This window comes from Maniola hyperantus, chromosome 22 (assembly GCF_902806685.2).
Source record: "Maniola hyperantus chromosome 22, iAphHyp1.2, whole genome shotgun sequence".
NCBI classification, from domain to species: domain Eukaryota; kingdom Metazoa; phylum Arthropoda; class Insecta; order Lepidoptera; family Nymphalidae; genus Maniola; species Maniola hyperantus.
In genome coordinates, this window is record NC_048557.2 from 8,984,664 (window position 1) to 9,009,539 (window position 24,876).

Genomic DNA, 24,876 nt, shown 5'->3' on the forward strand with positions numbered 1-24,876 from the left:
CAAATATACAATGGAACATTCGTATTTTTGCAACTTTCTATTTCCAAACTTTTTTCACGAGCTAAGACTACATTATTTACAATAGAGAGAGAGAGCCAGCACGTGCCAGACCTTCGTTATTTTATAAAAGCTGAAAGGTTCTCTGCGTATTGTCCCCAAAACTGGGAGGAACGTTTGTTTGGATCATGGTGACTTTGGGAGATAACCGGTTATAAAAGTGTAATAAATCTTATGTCCAGAAAAGTACCTATTAGAAATCAAGTCATGAATTGCTAGACAATTAGTGTAGTGACAACCCCCTGCCAGACACCTTTAAATCTTAAAGGCTTCTGGCAGAGGGTTGCCATGATACTAAGTGTCTGGCAATGCATGACGTGATTTTTAATACTATTCTGAAGAAAATATAAAAAAAATAGACTTTATACTTGGATGTAAAATTTATTAGGTACACCTTTATTCTGTGTCGTGGTCTGGCACGCGCTGGGTTTTAGTCCATAAGAGCTCTCTTTAGTTGCTGAATAGGTACCTAATGTACGAAAGGTGGAAATGTGGGTGCGTCACCCGTCCTTTCCACAATAAGTAATACTCGTACTCCATTCGTACTCGGTACTACACCATTTGGTTATATCGCAGTAAGACGAATTTATTACCAAATATACTTAATACAAATAAAACAATCGAATAGGATAATAAATGTTTATTTGAGTTTAAAAAAATGTACACTTCTAATCTTCCAATTTTTCTGCCTAACTTAATTTTCATTAAAAAACATGAAATCGAGATTCCCAAAGCACAAAACATACCATGGCACTTTACTAGAGGAGAGTATTTAGAGAAACACACTTACATTCACTAAAACTTACTATTAAAATTTATTTTATAACCAAACGCAAGTATATATACTTGCTTAACATTATACATATTATTGCTTTATTAATTACCAACATATTATGTAAAATTAACTTATTTAAATATTACATTTTTGAATAAATTGTATACTTTTCCAGCTGGCACCGTAACGTCTCACAGGTGGATAGATAGTAATTGAGTTATACATACTTAACATTATATATATTATTGCTTTATTAATCACCAACATATTACAGTATGTACAGTATTATGTACCTTTAAAAGGAGATAGCAGATTTGTAGAGCAATGTCTCTGTCGTTGAGACTGACAAAACGTCATAATATAGGTATGAGTGACAGAGACAACAATCTACAAAGCCGAAATGTCATTCTAAAGGCTGGATGTACATTACTGTCTGCCGCATAGGCTTAGAATTTTTTCGCTTCTGCCGCGTACTGTATGTGAATTAACTTATTCAAACATTTTTGAATATATTTTATACTTTTCCAGCTGGCACCGTAATGTCACAGGTGCATAGATTTTAAGTTAAAAAAAATACTATATTATAGTCCGTACAAAATGACTTCTCACGCGCCATTTTCTCTCTATGGGTCAACTGTCATACCAAAATACAGTTCACCTTTGCGTTATGGACTAAAATCGTACTTTTCACATGAAATTTGACACAAAAAGTTAAAATGGCGCGTGAGAAGTAATTTTTACGCATTATACATAGTTATTGCAATCCTATAAATATAATATCTTGTAAATCACTAAATATTACAACAAACAACTAGTTAATAACAACAAAACATAACAGTATTTTCATGATAATAATCTGATTTAACATGGATTTAACTTTAAAATAAAATTAAAAATACTGGTTGTTTACAACCGCAAACTTTTTAGTAATGGCAAGATTTTTTGTACAAAAAAGATATAGTTCGTACAAAATGAGAACTGACTCGCCATTTTAACTCTATATTGTGTCAACTGTAATATCAAAAGTACGGTCCGGTCCACCTTTAAAATAAGGACTAAAATCGTATTTTTGACATGATAGTTGACACGAAGTTACAATAGCGAGTGAGATCTCATTTTGTACATATTATATTTCAATATTTTTCCACAATATCCTATACCACACTTATAGTACGCGACAAGTCAAGATGGCAATCGGGGTGAAGAGTGCCCCACACACCCGCACAGCCCCTGCGCTAACCCGGTGCGGGATAGCACGGATGACGTGGGGGTGACGTGTGGGGTGCGGGGCACCCCCCCCCCCCCTCATACCTTGATTGCTATCTCGACCTGTCGCGTACTATACTTAAAAATCTTAAGATTCCTAGGTATTTATTGCTTAATGATAAATTCGAGGCACTTATTAAAAAAAATAGTTACATATTTATTTAGGAGTAGGTATACAATTTAATTATTTATCTATCAATTTCAGCTGTAGTATATCAAAATCTTTCTTATTGCAAAATCGCTATGAATGTAAAATTTCTAAAATTTCAGTCGACAAACAAATTCATATTTTTTTTTTTCTAGATCTATTTATATATTTTTTGTTTGAAGGACGGAACAATTTTAGCATTGATTTATCAATCGATGCATTTCAGGAACAATCTTTTGGTGCATTATGAATTTGTTTGTAGTGCCCGTAAATCTTTATGGCGCGGGCGGTTACGTGAAGTTGGTTAATTATTGCTCAAAGTCAAAGTCAAATGATTTATTCAAAATAGGTAATAAATTACTCTTATTGATGGTCTGGTATGGTGTTAGATTTGTAAGATATAGTGGTGATAATTATTACGCAAACTTAAAACTAATGCTACGAGGGTTCCAAACGCGCCCAGGTCTGAGAAGAGCCCACAACAAACTCAAATAACTAATACGGTATTTGACAACTAGTCAAATCAGTAACTTTTTATCAAACGCGGGCATCATCTAGTAGACTATAAAGACTGAACCGCAAAAAAGATTCAAGGGCAGTATACATTGGGAGAATAACAATAGCAGCACTGCATTGGTGCTGTGCCAATCAAGTTGCCATCTTAATCTTAAAACTACTAAAGTACCTGGCAGGAACTATTGTACACCGACCTATAGAAAGAGATAGCAGTTTCGTAGAGCGTTGTCTCTGTCGTTGAGATCGACAAAACGTCAGATAGGTATGAGTGACAGAAACAACGCTCTACGAAGCCCGAACTTTAAAGGTCGATGTACAATGTGGCTAATTCTGATGTACACAATTTCTAAACTAAACTAAAATGTCACGTCTAAATCTATTGCCCTTTCATAATGTTGCTTGCGGAAAAGGATGGCACTAGATTTAGAACTGTTAATTTAGTTTAGAGATTGTGTACAAGAGAATCGGCCCAATTATTTCTTGCCGGGTACTATACTTCTACTTGGTCCACTTAGAGAGCATTACATCGACATAAATATATTCTAATAATGGGTTACTTTGACTGATTGGAATGTTAAACTTAGTTTCGTAAGCAGGGTTGGACAAAAACAGTCTAAAAACTGGTGCTGATTCTGAGCACACCTAAAATTTATAGTATTTGCATCCTCTTCTTACTAATGTAATATGAAAAGGACAGACACTTTGACAGTTTTAAATTTAATTTAGAGTCGTCAAACCTCGTGACTTTAGCTGCTAGTCGCGAGCCTATTGTTTAAATTCGTAGCATGCACTAAAATTTAGAATCTTTAAATGTAAAATTCATGTTCTGTCCTTTTTCAGCAATATTAAAAAAAAGATGCAGATACTCTAAATTTAGTTTAGAGAAAGACAACAGAATGGGTGCCAATTTTTGTTTCAAACTGTTATTTTAATAAATTCATTTATTTATTGACATGTTCTATACACTTATTTTAAACATTTGTTCAAAACAAGACCAACCCTGTTTGTAGGTACGCATTTAAGGAGTCTCAAGCGGCAGAAAATAATGTAGCCTTTAGAATGACATTTCGGCTTTGTAAAGCGTTGTCTCTGTCACTCATACCTATGTGACATTTGAGACAGTGCTCTACAAAACCGCTACCTCTTTCTAAAGGTCGATGTACATTATTTTCTGCCGCGTACTGTACCTTGTTTAAACAGATGTTTCAGTGACGTCATTTGACGGTATATGACCGATGACGGCATCTATAGGGAACTAGAGCTTAAGGTTTAATGTCCACAGAGGCGACCTCGTTGGCGAGACCACAGGTGTTGCTGCCTACAGCCAGCTGTATGTAACCTCCGAGACCAAAGTTCTTGCCCCAAGAGTTCTTCGCGATGTAGTGCGGCACTTCTGCTGTTAAGTCGTAGCCTACCAGCTGTACCGCGTGGTTGAGGTCTTTGGTGCCGCCGCTGTAAAAAAAAATCATCATTAGTTCGAAAAACCCATAGGGTCCCGAGGTGCTAGAACAGTGATCTCCACCTTAAAGCGTAGCGTAGGAAGACACTAGGTGGACACACAATATCAAAGGAAAGATTCAGGCGGCGCAAGACCGTGGCATGTGGAATTACCTAAAAAGACCTATATCCACCAGTGGACTATATACTGACAACTAAGCTTTTTTTTTAAAGAATATTAGCCATATTAAATGACTAATATTCCCCTTTCCTCTCCAACTAAGCGTCAGGCTTGTGGTAGGAGTAGGTACGACAATAGTGCAACGGGCGGGGTTTGAACCGTCGACCTTTCGGTTTTCAGTCCATTTCAGTCCACTCCTTTACCGGTTGAGCTATTGAGGCTTCAAAGCTACAAAATTATATTTTATAATTTTTATAATGTTTTACCTACACTTCAAGGAAATTTGTAAATAATTTTAAATACACATCAAAAATTGCGAACCGGCAGGAATCGAACCCGCGTCGCCTGTGATCGCGCCCGACGACGCTCTGACCGCTAAGCCACAGCCCGCTTACTGCCAGTGACGAAATTTGTAATGTAACTGCAAAAAGATGTCGCTACTAGATGGCATAAACAGTCGCTTCAGTACCGAGTGAGCATACACATCACAAATTTCATCAGGTCCCAGGAGACGCGGGTTTGATTCCTGCCGGTTCGCAATTTTTGATGTGTATTTAAAATTATTAAGCTACAAAAGTTTGTTACCTGCAATGGTACTGTATGACGCCGCCAAGATAATTCTGCCATGTTAGAGCGTTCACAGCGACAGTCACAGGCCCGTGGGTGGCTATCGTCTCTATAATCTTGTCTTCAGAGTCCACCAGACTGCAAAACAAATTAAGAAAGAAAAATTGACAGCAAATTAAGCTTTTAGTCCCTTGTACTGTGTACATCATGGATTTCCATAACGCCTGCTTCTATAAAATATCGGCTACATAAGTAGCGAGCGTTGACCACTCCCACAGCTGGTAGCTAGGCCACTCGAACACTCAGTTTGTGTGATGCCATACAAAATGTATGAATCTCATCCGAAACTCGTGGTGGCGACAACTAGTAGCCACCATAAAACTGATAGTTAGAAGAGATAGAACTGCTGAATTCAGGCGGCGCAAGACCGTGGCGTGTGGAAGTCCCTACAAGAGATCTATGTCCAGCTGTGTGATGACGATAACTAGTGGTAGCCACCACAAGATGGCTCAGTGTGCGACAGTACTAAAACCCCACGAGATAAAACATGTGAAAATGAATCGTATCAATCATGTTTTAAGGTCTAAAACTTACTCGTCACAAGTGAACTTCTGAACGCGCACGCCAGTCGCGTTGGTCTTCTTCTCACACACGCCGTTGGTCAGCCGGACAGGGTACTCGGTATCCACTTGGACGGCTGTATCTGTTAGCAGGAGCCAGTCGAGTAGCAGACAGATATCACCACCCGCGCATCCCACGTTACCCAAGCCTGCGCAGTCTATCGCCTCCTGGAATTAAGTTTTTCATTCAAAATGGGCTAGTTCTTATTCTAAGGCTGACATCTATAGAGCGCACTTTGACTTTGCTCAGACTTAAGTTTCAGTTAAAACGAGATAGATGTATGCCAGCAATATAACGCTGTCTCGTTCTAACAATGTCTTAAGTCTGAGCAAAGTCAAAGTATAGATCTCAGCCTTAGAACACTGTACGCGCCAGGTCAAGATGGCAATCGGGGAGGGAACACCCCGCACACCCACACAGCCCCCGCGCTGACCTGGTGCGGGCGAGCGCGGGTGACGTGGGGGTGTGCTGGGCGTCCCCGTCTCATACCTCGATTGCCATCTCGTCCTGTCGCGTACTATATATATATACTTTTTGATATTGTCAATTGTTGAATTTTACAAATAAATTAGTTTTAGGTTGTGTAAAATTTCCGTGGAAACTCTTTGATTTCCCAGAATAAAAATAGCATAATATGTGACCTGCCTCCAGAATGCAAGGTATCTCTGTACCAAATTTCGTCAAAATCTGTTAAACGGATGGATAGAAACAGATTTGATCATTTTTCCAACTATTTTTAATTACCTAGGATTTAATTAAGCTATGTTTGGGGACTAAATAAAATCATCTCAATGCATTAAAAAGGTCATTTGAACGACTCGCGCAAAATAACGGGTCCATTTAAATTCACGAAAAAAAAACTCACAAAACCTGTCTTCAAGTACACATAATGTACCGGTCTTTTTGCAATGCCGTGGCGCGATATGAAAACTTTGTTTTTTTTTGTTATTTCAAAGCTATCTGCAATCAGTCATTGAATGGACTTTTATCAGAATGTTATGAGTGCATTCAGGGTTGGTAGAAGGTCACTCCATCGAGAAACTCTTCTCATAATGCGTTCGCTGGCCTTACTGTGCACAAGACAGTTCTTCTATTGTGGCTCTTTTCAGCCTATTGACTCTGCTGCATGTGGTAAGTGACACTGCCAGACTATTTGCATGGACTTCAAGCCTGGCCTTGTGTTTCTAAGCATTGATATTTATTTCTCCTTTGATTGTGGGCAAGCTCTGAAAACTATTTTTGAAATCCTCAGGCCTTCTGCAATGACTAGCTTATGCCCGCGACTTCATCTGCCTGAACTACACAAACAAACCCCTATTCTACCCCCTAAGGCGCCTAAAGCGTTGAATAATAGCTAATGCCTAACTTCAGCCCGATCCGTCCAGTAGTTTGAGCTGTGCAGTGATAGAAAAGTCAGTCAGTCAGTTTCCTATGTTTTAGATTAGCTTATGCCGGCGACTTTGTCCGCGCGGAGTAAACAAATTTCAAACCCTTATTTCACCCCCTTAGGGGTTTGAATCTTCAAAAATCCTTTCTTAGCTGATGCCTACGTCATAATAGCTATCTGCATTTCCCAGTTCGATCAGTCCAGTGATTTGAGCTGTGCAGTGATAGATCAGTAAGTCAGTCAGCTTTTCCTTTTATGTTGTAGATTATCGAGTTTTCGATTATCGAGAGGTTTTTAACCAAAGGACAATGAATGGACCAAAAAAATGAGAACCTTGGTTCTCAGAGCGGCCTCTTCAGAAGATTTTTAGGGTCTCGTATCTCCAAAGAAAAAGGAACCCATATAGGATCACTGCGGTGTTTGTCTGTATGTCAAGACCCGTCTCTCAATCTCTATCCAAATAATGTATTGAAATCATTCTGGTTAATTACATTCAAATTAAGAAAACATTTTTGGACCACTTCTTTAAAATTATTAAAAAATAGCTGCCCCGGCGAACTTCACACCGCCTAACAGTCGATTCTTTAATTTTTTTTATATATATAAGATAAAATTATATATTGGCTTTCATTTGATATGTCACAGATGCATTTTTTTAAGTGACAAATCCGGTTTTCGTTCTAGAAATTGATAATATGTGTTCAACTTAATCAGTCCAGTAGATTCGGAACAAATTGGCTGTGATAGACGGACAGACAGACAGATACACGAGTGATCCTATAAGGGTTAAGTTCGGAATGGAACCGGTCGTACGGAACCCTAAAAAGGAATTGTCTTTAGTCGTACCTGGACGCTAAGACTGCTGAGTTTGCCAGTGTTGATGGCCGCCATGGCCTCCATGACTCCTATGGTGCTGAAAGCCCAGCAAGCACCGCAAAGCCCCTGGTCCCGCACTGGACCTATCACGCCTTTTTCTCTCCTGGTAACAACATACAAAAAAAAATCATTTTCGGCTTCGGCCAGAAATCTACTTTCGATGGGACATTAACTATTAGTATACATATAATAGCTGTTCTGTTCGGCGGCCATTTCAAGACAGACAGACAGACAACAAAGTGATCCTATAAGGGTTCCGTTTTTCCTTTTGAGGTTCGGAACCCTAAAAAGGGTCCCGTTGGCACCCTTCGGGTACGGAACCCTAAAAAGGACGTGTGGCCTAATAATTACAACAGCGCATATCATTCAATTGCACTGTGTAACATGATCTTGAACAATATACGATCTTATACAAGCTCATATTACCCCACACTCAGTGGCGTGCAGGTCATAGAGGCATAAATGCACTGCTTACCCCAGTTGTAATAGCTCAATGCATATTTTTCATTATGACCTGCATGTAAACAGGTTCCTACCTAACTAATGCCTACCCTGGCTTCGAACACTGTGCACGCCACTGCCCACACTGGGTATTCATATCCACAGACTGCCTTGTATAATGTTCGCAAAACCTTCAAGACCTTCGCTTTCTATAAATATAAAAGTTTGGACAAGTTCAACCACTAATTTTGCCAATAATAATTATTTTTCATAGATTAAAATTCTTAATTCGCTGTGCCAGATCCTTTTTTCCACGCACATGCAAACTGTGGAATCAATTCTCGGCGGTGTTCCCATTAGATTACAACATGGGGTTATTCAAGGGGCGGACTAACAAATTCCTGAAAGGCCGGCAACGCATTGGTCGTTCCTCTGGTACTGTAAATGGTCATGGGAGCCGGTAATTACTATCCATTTTTATTTAAAAAAAAAATTTCTAAATGGCCGCCAGTTTAACCTTCAAGATTTTTGTAATTAATTGATCGATATGTTGATTGTAATTTATGCTGAATATAACCCAACTTCCTGATTCACCTGCATAATATTGTAATTCGCAAAAAATTCTTCCTTTATGTCAGTTTTAATTTTTTGCGGAAAATAATTAAATGATTAGGACTATTAGCATACCTATTGCAATTTGCATAGACATTAAATGAGCACGTGCCTCGTTTAACTACCTCGTTGATCTAGTGGTTAGCATGTTCGACTGCGGATGACGAGTCCTAGGTACGATTCCCGGGTCGCCCCAAACTAACTATTGAGGTATTGTAGGTAACTATTGAGTTATCCATCTAGAATTTGTCAGTACTTACCCTGAGTTAAGAATTTGGTGGTATTTCGCCTCCTACCTCGGAGAACACGAAATGCCTGTATGCACTGATCTTTTCTTTAAATTTATTTGTAGATTAGCGCTTGGCTGCAATCAGACCTGGTGGCAAGTGATGATGCAGCCTAAGATGGAGCGCGCTTGCCTTTCTAGGCATCTTCTGATGCCTATTCACTCTTGACTTAAAGGTACCCATATTATAATTGGAGGGGGAAACTGATGCTGGAAGGGTGTTCCAAATCTTAGCGGTTCGAATTAGAAACGAGGAGGCAAATCGCTCCGTACGTATGCGTGGAATTTCGAATACGTACGGGTGCAAACCTTGGCGATGCCTTGCGGTACGATATTAGAAGGATGAAGGAGGAACCAGGTTAAAAAGTTCTTCGGCACACTCTCCGGAATATAAAACCTTAAGAGGTCTCTGCTATAAAGAAGACCTACATGCAAAATCTTAAATTTTAACAGTTTAGAAACTTTAGACAATTAATGATGGATTGAGCTATCCTACTTCAGCAGCTTAACCGGTTTTATAATGAATCAGGATCACAACTCATAACTAGGCCTTCGAAAAACCGACAGGCGTTGGGGTCCTAACTCCTAAGGTGCCAATAGTTCCTTAGCACATTCTCAGAAATATATCTTGTAAAACACAGACCAGAGGCAACACAGTCATGACAGTCGGATACCTGATCCTTTACATACGATTTTAAGGATAAAGACTAATAATAGTTAAACCGCAACGCAATAGGTAAGTTCATTATTTATTACTGAAACTTGAGATAAAAAATCTCTACATAATATTATACCTATAAGTATACGTAACGTATTATACAAAACAGAATATCTTTATCTGTTTTTTTAATATGTTAGCTTTATGTTGGGTGCAATAAAGAATAAAAAACATAAACATCTCTTTGAACAGTTCACAGTTGATAAGTACAATGACTTTAATACATACAAGAAATCTTTTATTTGTAACTAGCTTATGCTCGCGACTTCATCCGCGTGGACTAAACAAATTTCAAACCCCTATTTCGCACCCCACACATAGCGGTTAAATTTTCAAAAATCCTTTCTTAGCGGATGCTTATATGACCTTAAAGACATCTTCGAGCCCCCCTCCCCCCTCACCTCCCCCTCATTAGTATTCACAGACTAACTTGAATGTTTAGTGTTACTAATAAAGGAATGCACAATAATCAATGTAATTCACACTAACTAGCTATTTTAATGAATCAAATTGTTTAATCATTAATGATAGATTAAAATGCTATCAAGCGTACCTACCGCCTAACAGTCGATTATTTTCAGGCGATTTTTCTCTCCGTAAGAACCATCCTCGTACTTCAAGGAATATTCGCGGTTCCTCTGGTGCTGAAAATGTTTATGGGCGGCGGCAATCACTTAACATCAGGTGACCCGCCTGCTCGTTAGCTCGCTATCTCTCTATCTCTATCACAGACAGACAGACAGACGGACAGACGGACGGACGGACGGACGGACGGACGGACGGACGGACGGACGGACGGACGGACGGACGGACGGACGGACGGACGGACGGGTCTATCTGTCAACAAAGTGATCCTATAAGGGTTCCGTTTTTCTTTTTGAGGTACGGAACCCTAAAAAAACTAAAAGAGTAACTCACCAATCCACCTTCAAAGGCAGAGCTGCTCTCCTCTTCCTATTGAGAATTATGTAGATATTGTGATGAGAACTTTTCACTTCCATATCATTGTAATCTTCGTCATCATCATCTTCAACTATTGACATATCATCCAATGTTGGTTTGTCGTTATTCTTCTTCCCATCAACATTTAGCCCTCTTCCCTTGCTCCAACTTTTTTTCACACGTAAACGATGATGAGGTTTCTCATCAGATAGGTGTATGTCTACGAATTCTGTTTTGGACATGTCGGAGAGTTTTGTGAGGCCAAATTTGGCTCGGTGGGACTGTGGACCCCTGGCCAGGCTGTTCAGTCTGTCTATTTCATTTACTGACGCCTATATGAAACAAATTTTGTTTGTCACATAGAGGTCACATACTGGTACCCCAGAGATGGGAAGAGAGCGAGAGGACGGCCACAGAGGAGATGGGAGGATGACCTGCCAAAGGGTTGGCGGGGATTGGCGTTAGATAGGGAAAAATGGAGAAGTCTAGAGGAGGCCTATGTCCAAAGAGTACCTGAACTGTAAATTGCTGGTGTTACCAATTTTTTAGAATAAATTATGTAGGATAGGATAATTGAATAATAGGAAATAAGAAATTAGTAATAAGGTTAGTTAGTAATACAAGATGTATAACTATTGTATCAGAGAATAAAGGCTATTTTATTTATTTATTTTTATTTATTATATGAAACAAAAAGTTCTATGAAATTCTATTAGACCATAATGTTACATGTAGCTTGTATCATCATCATGATCAACCTATCGCCGGATCACTACAGAGCACGGGTCTCCTCTCAGAGTGAGAAGGGTTTTGGCCTTAGTCTACCACACTGGCCATGTGCGGATTGGTAGACTTCACACACCTTTGAAAACATTATGGAGAACTCATAGGCATGCAGGTTTCCTCACGATGTTTCCCTTCACCGTTAAAGCAAGTGATATTTAATTACTTAAAACGCACATAACTCCGAAAAGTTAGAGGTGCGTGCCCGGGATTGAACCCCCGACCTGCGTTTAGAAGGCGGACGTCCTAACCACTAGGCTATCACAGCTTATTATACATAGTAGCTTGTATACATAGTAAAAAATATGTAACTTTGCAATACCCGCATGCTGCTTCTTGTGCCTTATCTAACTTCATAGTGTAGTAAAGTATAAAATTTAATTTAAAAAAAAATGTTAGCAAAGCTATTCTGTTATGTGATTCAGCATTCCAGTACAATGTTGAGTAGAAACTGATTAGGGGTATGGGTATAATAAAACTACCATACCGCTTCCATGTTGGCACACTTTTATCTTATGCCGAGATGAGAGATCTAAAGACTGACTGTTGGCTTTGCTAAGGTTTTACTAGTTACAAGTTACACTAGTTTTAATAGTGACATATCTAACTCTGTCTGTGAAAAAGACTTTGTCCACTGTATAGTTATGTCTTAAACTGTATCTGTATTGATCACCAGGTGAGATTTATAAAGGAAGGCCACAATAGAAGAAATTGCAATCATTTACTTAATTATAAGTACCTACCTACTTAGTTAAGTAGGTTGTGTAGAATCAATTTTAGCTTAGAGCTTAAAACTTTAAAGAAACCTAACTGCACAATCATCTAACTTCTAAAAATAGAAAAACTTGTTTACTTAATATGATTATGAATAAATTACGCAAAGCACAGACAAAGTTTCATGAAGTTAATGAACCTCACTTTATCATGAGAAAAAAAATATTATTTCGATTTGTTAAACAATTTATTTCGACAACTAAGGTTAAATTAGTAAGTTAATGAGCTTTACAATTTTATAACCACTTAGATATAATTTACTTACCACAAAATGTTCTAATCTCGTTTCATATTCCGAGGGATTATTTTTATAAGATTTGTTAAACTTTTCGATATATTCATCAAACATAGGCCGCAATTGCTCCTTAGTCCTGGTTCCTGGGTATGTGAGCGGAATAGCCACAAACATTAAACACACTAAAGCTAAAATTAAAATCCAATTCCACCACTTGTTCATTTTAAAAGATTTTTAAAGTTTTCTCCAACAAAAAACACGACCTAGCATCGCTCTATCGGAAACTTTTTGACAGTGACAGGCGTGAGGCGTCGCCTCGGACAGAAAATTGACACTGACACAATAGCCATTGACTTTGACGCGCAGTAAATCGTTCTGAAACAGAAATCATTACTACTACCTAAATTGGGACCGACCTGTACTTTTCTTACCTTTATATTTGACGTTTTTTTTAAACATCTACATCTTTTTTTTCTTGATATATCTATATAATTTGGACTTATTACATCAATGGCACAATGGCTATGGCTACTCCACAAAAAAGTCAAAGCTTAAGATTGCTACCTAAAGTCACGAGGTTTGAGCAGAGAATTTCTAAGTACTACTTCGTGGTGTATTCCTATGTCGATGGCTTTGAGTTATAAAGAGGTTATAAATTAAAATAAGTTTCAAAACCTGTCAATTTGTAGAGATTGTACAACAAAATTAGCCATTCTCTCAGGCTGTAAAATTAAGTTACTTGGGGATTTTGGAAAATAAAACTTTTGTCACCTTATCAACTATTTATTTTATTCCAATAACATCATAATTATTACACACACAGACAGTAAAACTAAATTTCGCAAGTTACTTTTCTCTCTTAATTATGTCAAACGTCACAAAGTACCATCTATGCTCAATGCACGCCCCAACACCCGTTGTCTCACAGTTGAAAATGTCTCCATACTTCTGCAAAGTGGACAGCACAGTCGCTTGAGTCACATTTGGAGCCATAGACCTAACATATGACACCAAGTAGTCTAAGGATGCTCCTAATGGATGAACCATGAGGAATGATGTCAGGATTGATATAAGTTTGGCTTCGGTAGGTGGCACTGAAGGTCCAGAAATCATGACTTTATCGTCATCTGGGGTTGGTGGTGGTGGTAATGGTTTTGCGCTTGATGGTGGTAGAGGAGGCTCTATCTTTTGTTGCGGCAATGGTGGGAATACCTGTAATATAAAATGAATTAAGTTATGTATCCGGCTCGAAGGACCAAACTTTAAAAAAAAACTGATTTTCCACAAAAGTGGTAAAATAAGGGCCTTTACCGATTTTTGTTGCAATGCCTGTTGAGCGATGTAATGCGCCTTGAACTTCTCGAACTTTCTCTCCGCTTCGTCTTTGGCGAGATATGCTTCGTTCTTGTACCCTTCCAACTCATAGGTTAGGCTCTCGTTTTCTTTCTGTAATAATAAATAATGATTTTATATGAAGCTTCAACTAAAGCATCTTGATTTTTCTAACGCACGACTTAGCGACAACACATTGGTCCCTTTTATAAATAGATACAGTTTTCAGTAAAACGTAGTTGACTAGAGTGGATAGCTTTTCCATAAATAAAACATTCAAAAAAACTAGTATTAAAATATACATAATATTTACCTTTAATTCCTCATATTTCTCAAGAGATACGGAATTCTTGTTTGGTTTTTCAACTTCGTCTTCATCGAAAATGGCATTAAATTCTTCTTTTATGTTATCCACCTCCTGAAATACAATGTTATTGTAGTACTCATAAAAACATTTTCAATTGAGCTTCTCTCGAAAACTAAAACTTTTGAATTTGTGCTGATCTGTATCTTGACCTCAATATTTTTCAAAGCCTTTTCCGAGAAGATGTTATCAAAAATTAATCTTTCTTCGTAATGTTTACGAACATTTAAATTTGCGGGTAGACAAACAAATTGTCTTATACAGGAAAAGATCAAATTTTTAATCTATAGGACTTGGACACTTAAAACTACAGTAGCCGAAACAAATAAATTGAAACAATCTGTTAAAATATAATATGTAAAATCTTAAAACAATTTTATTGATGAACGAAAACAGTTGAAAAGTTCGCACCAAACTTTATGACCGGTTGAAATAAGGCGAAAACATACTTTTGAAACGGAACGTTGCGCTCGTAACAACGGGTATTTTAGAGTGATTTTAAGGCATAGAAAGAACGATTTGACTTAACACGAGTCACGGTTCAAAAGTATGTATCCGCCTTTAGTTGGTCGTCGTCGCTGCGTTTTCTAACACGACGATTTTCGAAGAACGAAGAGCACTTCTACACACCCTGCGTTTCTGCATTCACGTACCACACTCAACTTTCACCTTCAGAGCGGCCAAAAAGTTTGGTTATAACAGTAAATAGTAAATACCGAATCCATAAGAAATTTGTGTCCTCAAAATGGCGAACGCTCTTTTCCGTCTGCTGCATAAATACTCCACGAAGCGTACTAAAATCTTCTGAAATTGCATGAGGCTCGAAGTGTTGAAGACTGTGCTGGACTGCGCGATGCGAAGGCTTTCATGATGTCAGCTGGGCTTGCTGCTGTTGCTTAAGCATCCCACCACTTTTGAGGACACAAATCAAACCATTGGTACCACATATTAATCGATCATAACGTCAGTTTTTACTAACAAACTGCTGAATTGTTAGTAAAAACGTGCTAAAAGTATCTTTGAGCCAATAATGTAAGAACATTAGTCAGCACAGTGGAATTACGTTTGCATTGATTAACTAACTTTTAGAATTTGCTAACGGAAACCATTTTAACAGATTGTTGTACTCCTAGTTACCTTAACGACGACCAATTCCGTCACATATCCGCTGCGTCAGCACCCAGGAGCAAATAATTATCTTATCATGCAATACTACTCACATTTTACATGTTGCAGCCTCATTGAATCTCACCACGTATCCTTATTTGAAGCCCTATTTGTACTTACTGGACCACTGTTTGTTTCTATTTAGGCAATATTATTAGGATAGATCAGCATACTCAAAATTGAAGTCCATACAAAAAAATCGGCAATACGAATAGTGCAATTTCATTGATACATCCTGCGTCGAAACTTGACGGTATCTGTTGTTCCTTGACGATTGGTGATAAGTCGCATCTTCGACGCTAGCGCCGCAACTCGAAGGTGATCGTTGTTCTTGGTCGAAGAATGCCACCCGCACCTATCTTGATGTTTGCTCTCTTGGGGACTCCATACTGCATCATCGAAGCTAGACATACCTTAGCTGGGCCGAGAGATTCATCCAACGAAACTGCACTATTAATACTGCAGATTTTAACATGCTTGGATCATAGTTTATGCTGTTTTGGGGATTAAAATCTATGCCTGAGTAATATGTGCCCGTTCTTCTGCAGAGGCCGCGAAGATTTTCCTCCTGTGATTTCTTCAAAGGTTTGCATCTTCTAACACTCCATTTTCGGATTTGCTTTTTCTTTCATCTCTTTCACAAGCGAAGTTGTTGACACATTGCGTCGCAATATAGTTTAGGTTGTTACGTACCTTAGTGATCGGTCTTTTATCATCTAGTTGCAACGGATGTCCCAAATTGTCGTCCCTTGTCGCCGGATGTTTCAAATCTCGATCATAGACGGCTTGAATTGAAGCTGTATTTATTCTAATATACTTACCACTTCGGTGTTAGACTAAATATACTTTGTTTCATAAAAATACCTAACCCAACACCGAATGTAATAAACAGTAATTATTTTTGAAAATAGCAATAATTGGTCATTGTTACTTTCAATAATAAAATCTTTTTGCCCCAGTGACAATGATGTTACCTTCTGATATCAAATAATTGCTTACTCTAAAACAAACCCTTAAGGGGATAAGAGAAAAACATCTTTGAAATCCAACTTCATTCAAACGCTTTTACGAACGGTTTCACAAAAAAAAATGTTGTTTTGTGGACTTTACTTTGCACCTTCAGTGTAGTATATAGAAGCCATTCTAAACAGGCGAAATAGCAATCGGGATGAGAATGCCCCGCACAGCCCACGCGCTAACCCGGTGCGGGCGAGCACGGGTGACGTGCGGGTGTGCAGAGCGTCCCCCCGCCTCGTACCCCGATCGCCATCTCAATCTGACGCGGACTATAGATTGAGAGCTATAAAGTAGGTAACATCATTGTCCATGTATACGGTACCTCGGTCATTTTGAGCCACATCTCGATGTTCCGGCGCTGCTGCTTCGTGAAGTGGTCGGAGACTCGCTGATGTTTCGCGGCGGACAAAATTTTCGCTACCTGCTCGACTGTTGTGGAGGGAAAAACTCGATTGTTAGCAGCAATACTATGTAGACGCTGTTAGAAGAACTTCTACCACGGGGTCACGACTTTCTCCAATATTCGGCAGCTTTTGGCGATGCGATTGACAACCAAAACGTATAAAAAACGCATTCTGCATCATTGGCTCGATCTATAATCGCATCACCCGAAGCTGTTGCCCAGCAGGTTAAACTATTTAGATATAATATTATACCGAAGAAAAAACATTAAAAATCTTCAATTTTATACAGTTCTTGCCAAATATCTTGAATAATGGCGTCCTCTGGTGCTGCAAATGTTCATGGGTGGCGGTAATCATTAACTCAGGTGACCCGCCTGCTCGTTTGCTCGCTATTTTTATTAAAAAAAATGCGAATGACGGGTTCTCCTAATTGGTTGATAAGTCAGCTTTTGATTCCTGTTTTCATCAATTGTTTACCACTACGCCGCTTTTTCGCAAGATTTTTGCGGGCTTTGTACACAGGCCAAGTTCTGCTATTCCATAAACATTTTAAGAGAAAATGTGAAAAGCCGGCCATCTTAAGATCCGTTTGGAAATTATTAGGGCTTTCAATACAAACACGCCCCACCTTAGGTTGCACCCATAGAGCAGAAACAAAGAGGAGATGTTGTATTAAGATTTCCCTATGAAATATCGAGTGACATTTTGCGGGGTGAGGGGTTGTGGAACGCCGCCCACTTCTCAATTTTCCATCTGCGGGTTAGTAGCAAAACTACTCGCTTAGCGACCTAACATCGATATATTGATGTCACTACATAGTTCAGCTATCTCACACTAGATGTCAATAAGTGTAGAAATTACGTATAAAATTACTTACAAATGAAATGTGATACCATTCATAGCATCAGAACGTCTGTCTGAATAACTTTGACACGATAAAACACAACACTTCATCCTTTTGTTCTTAAAAACGCGAAAACACACCGATAATACGAGTCTCAATATATGTGAACCTGACGAACGCAGACAGCATACTAACTAAGGCCCCGCCCACAGTGATGACGTCAGGACCTAGTTGAAAATCACAGTGCACAGTTGCTTAGGCCAACTCCTCTTTGTTTCTGCTCTATGGTTGCACCATTACTTACCTGTAAACATGTTGCAACCAAACGTTGGTCTTTAAATAAAAACCTGTAAATAATAACTGCTGGTTAAAGTGACTTCCTCTTCCGGTACGCTGAAGATGAAATAGTTGTTTCACAGCAGCTGCAGCACTGTCTGTAGAATGGAAGACTGGACCAATTTGAAGTCATTTACCACACATACAAGCAAGTTGTACCACCTTATAGCATATCCACGCCTGATCTTTTCGTTGATCACGATCACAGGACTGCAAGTATTTTACCTCTATCTTTTCGCAGCTATGTGCGTTTTAAGTAATCAAATATCACTTTTTTCCACACAAAAAGAAAAAACACTTACAATATTGGTTTATTCGTGCTCGTAAGCGCTTGGCGGCTTGTCTGAGCACTGCACATTCCTCTGTAGTTAATACTTAGTCTAATATTCTAGGTAGGTATGTGTAACTATTATGAACAAATGTAGGTAGGTAGTTTTAAAATAACTTGCTTTAATGGTGAAGGAAAACATCGTGAGGAAACCTGCACACTCGTACCTTCCCACGTCGTAGTCGCGCAGGTTCTGATGATGCTTTAATTCAGCTTTCCATTGAACTTGGTATAAAAAACTAAAAACGGAGGATGCACGCTTGAATTTGTCGCGTGTTCGTTATGAAGAAAGACACCGTGTGTCGACCCTGCCAGTTTGCGTTGTGCTAAGAAGCTAAAAGGAAACTAAGAAATGGAAAAAACTCCTGTGGTGCTGCAGGCCTCAATCAAATGGCGAAGTACCAGTCTGCAGTGCGACAAGGCTCGCTTGGCACTTGAATGACATTGACAGGGGGGCGCTTTTGGTGAACAAAGGCTTGGAATATTCAAATAAGAACAATGGGGACACCTGACGGCAACTTTAGTTCCGATTTTCACCACGCGCCAAGATAGCCTTGTCCCACTGTAAAGACCAATACAGTCTACCATAGATATTCTTCATGCCTAAGATTCAAAAGTATAGCTCCACTAACAAAGTTACATCTAAAACTTACATTGAGTCACGACATGGGCGAACTTGTCTCTGATGGAGGTCTTCATGTTCTGGAAGTCTTCGTCAAGCTGCATCTTCTCGTTGAAGAGTCTCCGTATCTGGTTGTTGCTGGCTTGGATCAGAGAGTAGAACTGGTTGGCGAATTTCTTGTTGCACTCGCCACGCTCTAACCAGCCCGCTAGAGTCTGAAAAGATATTAAACAATTTAATTCTGAGAGGAGACTCGTACTTAGTAGTGGGCCGGCGATGGGTTGATCATGATGATGAAGAATTTAATTTTTCTGTGTCCAGTTAGCACACCTAAAAGGCAATATTTGACAATTATTTAATTTGATTAGGGTTCCGTACCTCAAAAGGAAAAACGGAACCCTTATAGGATCACTATGTTGTCTGTCTGTCAGGAAATCTATGGGGTACTTCCCGTTGACCTAGAATCATGAAATTTGGCAGGTAGGTAGGTCTTATATCAGACATGTGGGGAAAAATCTAAAAACCGTGAATTTGTGGTTACATCACAAGAAAATAATTAAAATGTGTTCGTGAACAAATATTGCAATTTTCAACTTTCAAAGTAAGATTACTATACCCAGTGGGATATCATATGGAAGGGGGCTTTACTTGGGACATTTTAAAATAGATTTTTATTTATTTTTAGGCATAATAGTTTTTGATTTATCGTGCAAAATGTCGATAAAAAACGATTGTAGTACGGAACCCACAGTGCGTGAGTCTGAATTGCACTTGGCCGGTTTTTACATACTACGACTTATTTTCAAAATAAATAATTGGAATTTTAGTTGACGCCAACGATACCAGGGCACCAGAATAATATTAGAAATAATACTTACAGGAGCAGCCTCAGCAAAGTCAGTTTCACTCTTGATTTTCTCAGAGATGGCCGTCAAGTTGTTTGGTGTGAAAGGCTCTATACGAGGAGGAGTGGGCTCCCGTTTGCGTTGCGACTTCTCATACTCGATTTGATCGTCACGGTTCTGAAATACAGGGTGAAATTTGAACGCTAGCCTAAACTAAGCGCTGTTATTAAACTACCTAAACAAGCCAATTATCATCATCGTCAACCGATAGACGTCCACAGCTGGACATAGGTCTCTTGTAGGGACTTCCACACGCCACGGTCTGGCGCCACCTGAATCTAGCGGCTCCATGCGACTCACCTGATGTCATCAAAAAAAAAATTAGGAATAAATGCGAAAGTATGTTTGTTTGTTGGTTTATTGGTTTGTCTTTCAATCACGACGCAACAGAGGATCGACGTGATTTTTTGCATGGGTATACATAAAGACCTCCAGGCCATAGTCTACTTTTATCAGTGAAAACAAAAGGTTCCCACGGGATTTTTAAAAACCTAAATCCACGCTGACGAAGTCGCGGGCATCAGCTAGTCTAATATACAAAACCTCACCAAAGCAAAGTCAATGAACATAGTTGAAGCCTCATTCTCCGTTTGGTCATGAAACTTGAATCTGTATCCGGATAGAAAGAACGAACTTTCCACACTTTCCGGACGTTCAAAACGAACATAATACACTCCGTTCTTGGGTGACTTGATATCTTGAATGTTGCCATAGCGTTGGAACATTTCGTTGAGGGCATCTGATGTTATGTTGGGCGGTAGGCCTCCGACGAATATTGTGCGGCAACCTTTGGGACGGTCACGCCTTTGTGGAGTTTGTGTACCTGATGACAAGATTAAATAAAAAAATTGGAAAATGGGGCAGAAATTTCAGATAAATATTTTTCAAGATTTCTATATAACTCTTGTTGCTACACCTTTTTACCGCTTTTACAGCTGTAAAGGTATAACTATACAGCTCTTATATTGAATTATTTATTTTATTTTAAGGGTTTCGTACCTCAAAAGGAAAAATGGAACTCTTATTAGATCACTTTGTTGTCTGTCTGTCGGTCTGTCAAGAAACCTACAGGGTACTTCCCGTTGACCTATAGTCATGAAATTTGGCAGGTAGGTAGGTCTTATAGCAGACATTCGGGGAAAAATCTGAAAACCGTGAATTTGTGGTTACATCACACACAAAAAATTAAATTGTGGTCATGAACTAATAATTAGCATTTTAAATTTTCGAAGAAAGACTATATCAAGTGGGGTATCATATTATGAAAGGTCTTTACCTGTGCATTCTAAAACATTTTATTTATTTTTATGCATCATAGCTTTTGAATAATCGTGCAAAATGTCGAAAAAATACGACTGTAGTATGGAACCCTCGTCGCGCGACCCTGACTCGCACTTGGCCGGTTTTTATTTGTACCAAAAAGCTTGGTGGCTATCATTCAGTGTTAGACACTGAGTTAGCGAATCACCTCACTGGTGCCAGTAAAGACAACTGGTATAGGTGGCAAAAACACACCAGTCCAGTATCTACCCTGGTACCTACTGAAGTCAAGAGGGTATGGGTTAAGAAAAGAAGATTTACCTGGGAGAGGTGGCAGCAAAGCCCCAGAGTTCATGAACACAGGGTGGTTAGGCATCAGCGGCTGCATCATGCCCTGATTCATCATCATCATATTCTGGTCCATCATATTGGACATCATGTTGGGCATCATGTTCATGTTGGACATCATCATCTGTTGCCCCCCATCCATGGTGGTGCTGGGTATCATGTTGTTCATCATCATGTTGTTGTTCATCATATTGTTTCCGGGATATTGCATCATGCCTGGAACAAGGAAATTGTTTTGTAAATACTTTTGCTCCTAGAAATTTTAACATGATCATGTTGATCAGATGTTGATAGGTTGATCAATCTACTTTATACATATAGGTGTAACCAGAACGCTAGCAAAAACGAAGAGAGGTGATAGTACTGATGATTACTGATATGATACCACAAAAAACACAAAAAAAAAATTTTAAAAAATCCTGTTTATAAAAGTTCACGATATACTGGGCGACGTGCAGGCTCGACCGTACCAAAAGAAGATCTCCCACCAAGCGGTTGGTTGTGCTCGTTAGCGCCAGCTGGGCCGGGTTGTATCTTGAAACTTCTTAATATAGTGCAGATTGCAGAAAACTCCGTTAGTACCAGTACTGTCGGCGGTACATTTGTTCGGGATTACATCATGAAATGTTATCGATTGAATAGCGCCATCTAGTTGCAATTGTGGCAACCACCACATCGTGAACGAACGTTGCGTAAGTAGGCCACTCGGAGTCAATGCCGCGTCGTAGGTGAGGCATTGACCCGAGTTTTGCACTATATACACTGCGGGTTTGAGAAATACTAAATCACTAAAACTACAAAATGAGGCAAATGGTTATTGGTATTGGATTGTGTTCAGATAGTATAACAATAACGCAAGTTTTTGCTAGCGTTCTGGTTACACCCATATTATGTTGTATGTGCTTTAACCTCTTTCTCTCTCGACACAATACTTCTCATTATTGAGGGTTGTGACCCCTTTCCATTAAACAAAACTCCTATTAGTTTTTTGAGATAGTAGTGTAAAGGCCGATTGAGTGCTTAGGAGTACATACAGTATGAACCCAAAATTAATGTACATTACTTTTGGCTGATGTACATCAGCCTAAATAAAACCGCCAACCGCCGCCGGCCAAGTGCGAGTCAGGCTCGCGCAATGAGGGTTCCGTACTACAGTCGTACATTTTCGACATTTTGCACGATAATTCAAAACTGCATGCATGATGCATAAAAATAAATAAAAATCTGTATTAGAATGTACAGGTGAAGACCTTTCATATGATACCCCACTTGATATAGTCACTCACTTCGAAAGTTGAAAATACTAATTATTAGTTCATGACCACAATTTAATTTTTTTTGTGTGATCTAACCCTAAATTCGCGGTTTTCAGATTTTTCCCCAAATGTCAGCTATAAGATCTACCTACCTGCCAAATTTCATGATTCTAGGTCAACGGGAAGTACCCTGTAGGTTTCTTGACAGACAGACAACAAAAATTTTTTTGAAAACTTCCATGCAGACTAAGTCTAAGGCATCAGCTGGTTCTATTACCATAATCAGCCATATGATATCAATTAGTCCATACTATCCCAATTTTACTTGATTGTGAATGTTTTTCAGAAAATATGTGCAATTGATGTGTGCTCCAAAATTGTCGACAAGTTTTCTATTGCTTAGACAAAATATTTGCCATATACATGCACCACTACCAACTAAATATTAGAAGGGTGTACCTGACATCATTCCCATATTCATGTTCTGGTTCATACTGCCCATTGGTAGCCCCTGCCCTTGCACTGACATGGCGGGCATAGATGGTATGGGCAGTAAGCCTTTCTCATTCGGATTGCTGTCCCATTTGGACTTACGCTCATTTCTGCCCCTGTCATTCCTGTTTTTGTCATTTCGGTCATGTCTGTCACTGAACCTGCTCGGCCGGTCGTGACGCTCTCGAGACCTTGAGCGGTGGCTGCGTCCACGATCTACAAAATACAGATAAATACATTAGTACTTTTTGATTTCTAGTGCTGTATTTGAACATTGAAAAAAGAACATAGAACAATGACATTAAATTAAAATGACAAGGGGTGGATAATGCGACCGATGCGTATAACATCAGTGAGTGGAAGAAGACATGTTGGGCTGACCCCACACAGCATGGGATAAGAACAATAAGAATTGTGCATACCTGTTGTATTTTTAGCTTGGTCCTTATCACGATTATCCCGTCGGTTGTTATAGTTAGCTCTTTCTCGGGAACGCCGTCGTTGATTCTGCGAACCTGTTACGTCACTCGTTTGATTCTCCTGAGACTCCTCGTTGGTGAGGTCCTGTGCTTCAACTTGCATGACATCAGGGATCACGGGCCCGATTAGAGGTAAAGGTACAGGCGGTGGTGGATTCATTGGCGGGACATTCATGTTATCCATCATCATACCCATCATTGGATTCATTTGCATCCCCATGTTGTACGCATCGTTACCCCAATTATTCATTATTAGAAGTTTTATACAACAGCCACGTTACAAGTCAACAAAATGGCCGACTGTGCCAAAGTCGACTGCCGAAGCTCTACGTAATAACTACTAACCTATTTCACGTTTGCTTGAATATAATATGTCTCAGCCTTTCTGTTTTCAACAAAAGGAATGTTCAAAATTCAAATCAATATAATAGATTTCAATTCACTATTCACCGATTTAACTGCCTTTATCACAAAAATTATGTTAACACAAGCACCACCGACAAATAAAAGACAAGCACCAAAAAGTACTCTGTGACAAGCACTGACTTAAAGACAGTACTGCCAATATAACCAAACAAGTAGCTCTCTGCTCTATGCTCTACTATGTACTACTGTGGTACTACTCTGTGTATTACTTTACTCTATGGTTCATTACTGCTCTATGGGTCTATGCTGGTTTTTATCATATGTTATTGGTCTGTGGTTTTTATTTCTGGTTGGTGATCGGATCCAATCGGATCGGTGTCGGTCAGTGTCCTAACAGCCCATACAAATCTTTTTTCTTCGTGAAAAATAGTTCGTCACTTTGCAGTAGATGGCGCTACTTCGGAGAATTATTTCTTCGGTGAACTTCAGATGTTATTAGTCTGTGTTCTGTGATTTTGTTTCCTTTTGTGATCCGTGAATGTGTTCTGTTTGTGTTTTTATGATAAATTCTACGATTTTGCTTGCTCCCTGGACTCCGACGGCTTCGTTTTTCTCACTGGACTTACGCGCAAACCCCTGGACACTGATCTGCCTAACGATTTGGACTATAGCTGCTTGTGAGAGAGGTTATTTTGTTGTGTGCCGAGATACGGTAAAACTCGTAAGTAATCAAC

At 39.2% G+C, this 24,876-nt stretch overlaps 2 protein-coding genes across 2 annotated transcripts; both read right to left on the minus strand.

Moving 5' to 3' along the window:
- Positions 1–682: 682 nt before the first annotated feature.
- LOC117992974 (cathepsin O-like) lies at positions 683–12,926 on the minus strand. The gene is made up of 6 exons (XM_034980714.2): positions 12,653–12,926; positions 10,807–11,162; positions 7,802–7,934; positions 5,542–5,735; positions 4,966–5,085; positions 683–4,214 (listed from the first exon to the last, which is right to left on the minus strand). The coding sequence occupies exons 1-6, from the start codon at positions 12,842–12,844 to the stop codon at positions 4,025–4,027; spliced, it is 1,185 nt and encodes a 394-aa protein (XP_034836605.1). The 5' UTR covers positions 12,845–12,926; the 3' UTR covers positions 683–4,024.
- A 458-nt stretch (positions 12,927–13,384) lies between these two features.
- On the minus strand, positions 13,385–24,258 carry LOC117992972 (ecto-NOX disulfide-thiol exchanger 2-like). The gene is made up of 10 exons (XM_034980710.2): positions 23,720–24,258; positions 23,265–23,513; positions 21,523–21,765; positions 20,490–20,764; positions 19,915–20,058; positions 19,068–19,251; positions 16,825–16,931; positions 14,268–14,372; positions 13,934–14,068; positions 13,385–13,834 (listed from the first exon to the last, which is right to left on the minus strand). The coding sequence occupies exons 1-10, from the start codon at positions 24,024–24,026 to the stop codon at positions 13,469–13,471; spliced, it is 2,115 nt and encodes a 704-aa protein (XP_034836601.2). The 5' UTR covers positions 24,027–24,258; the 3' UTR covers positions 13,385–13,468.
- Between the last annotated feature and the right edge of the window lie 618 nt (positions 24,259–24,876).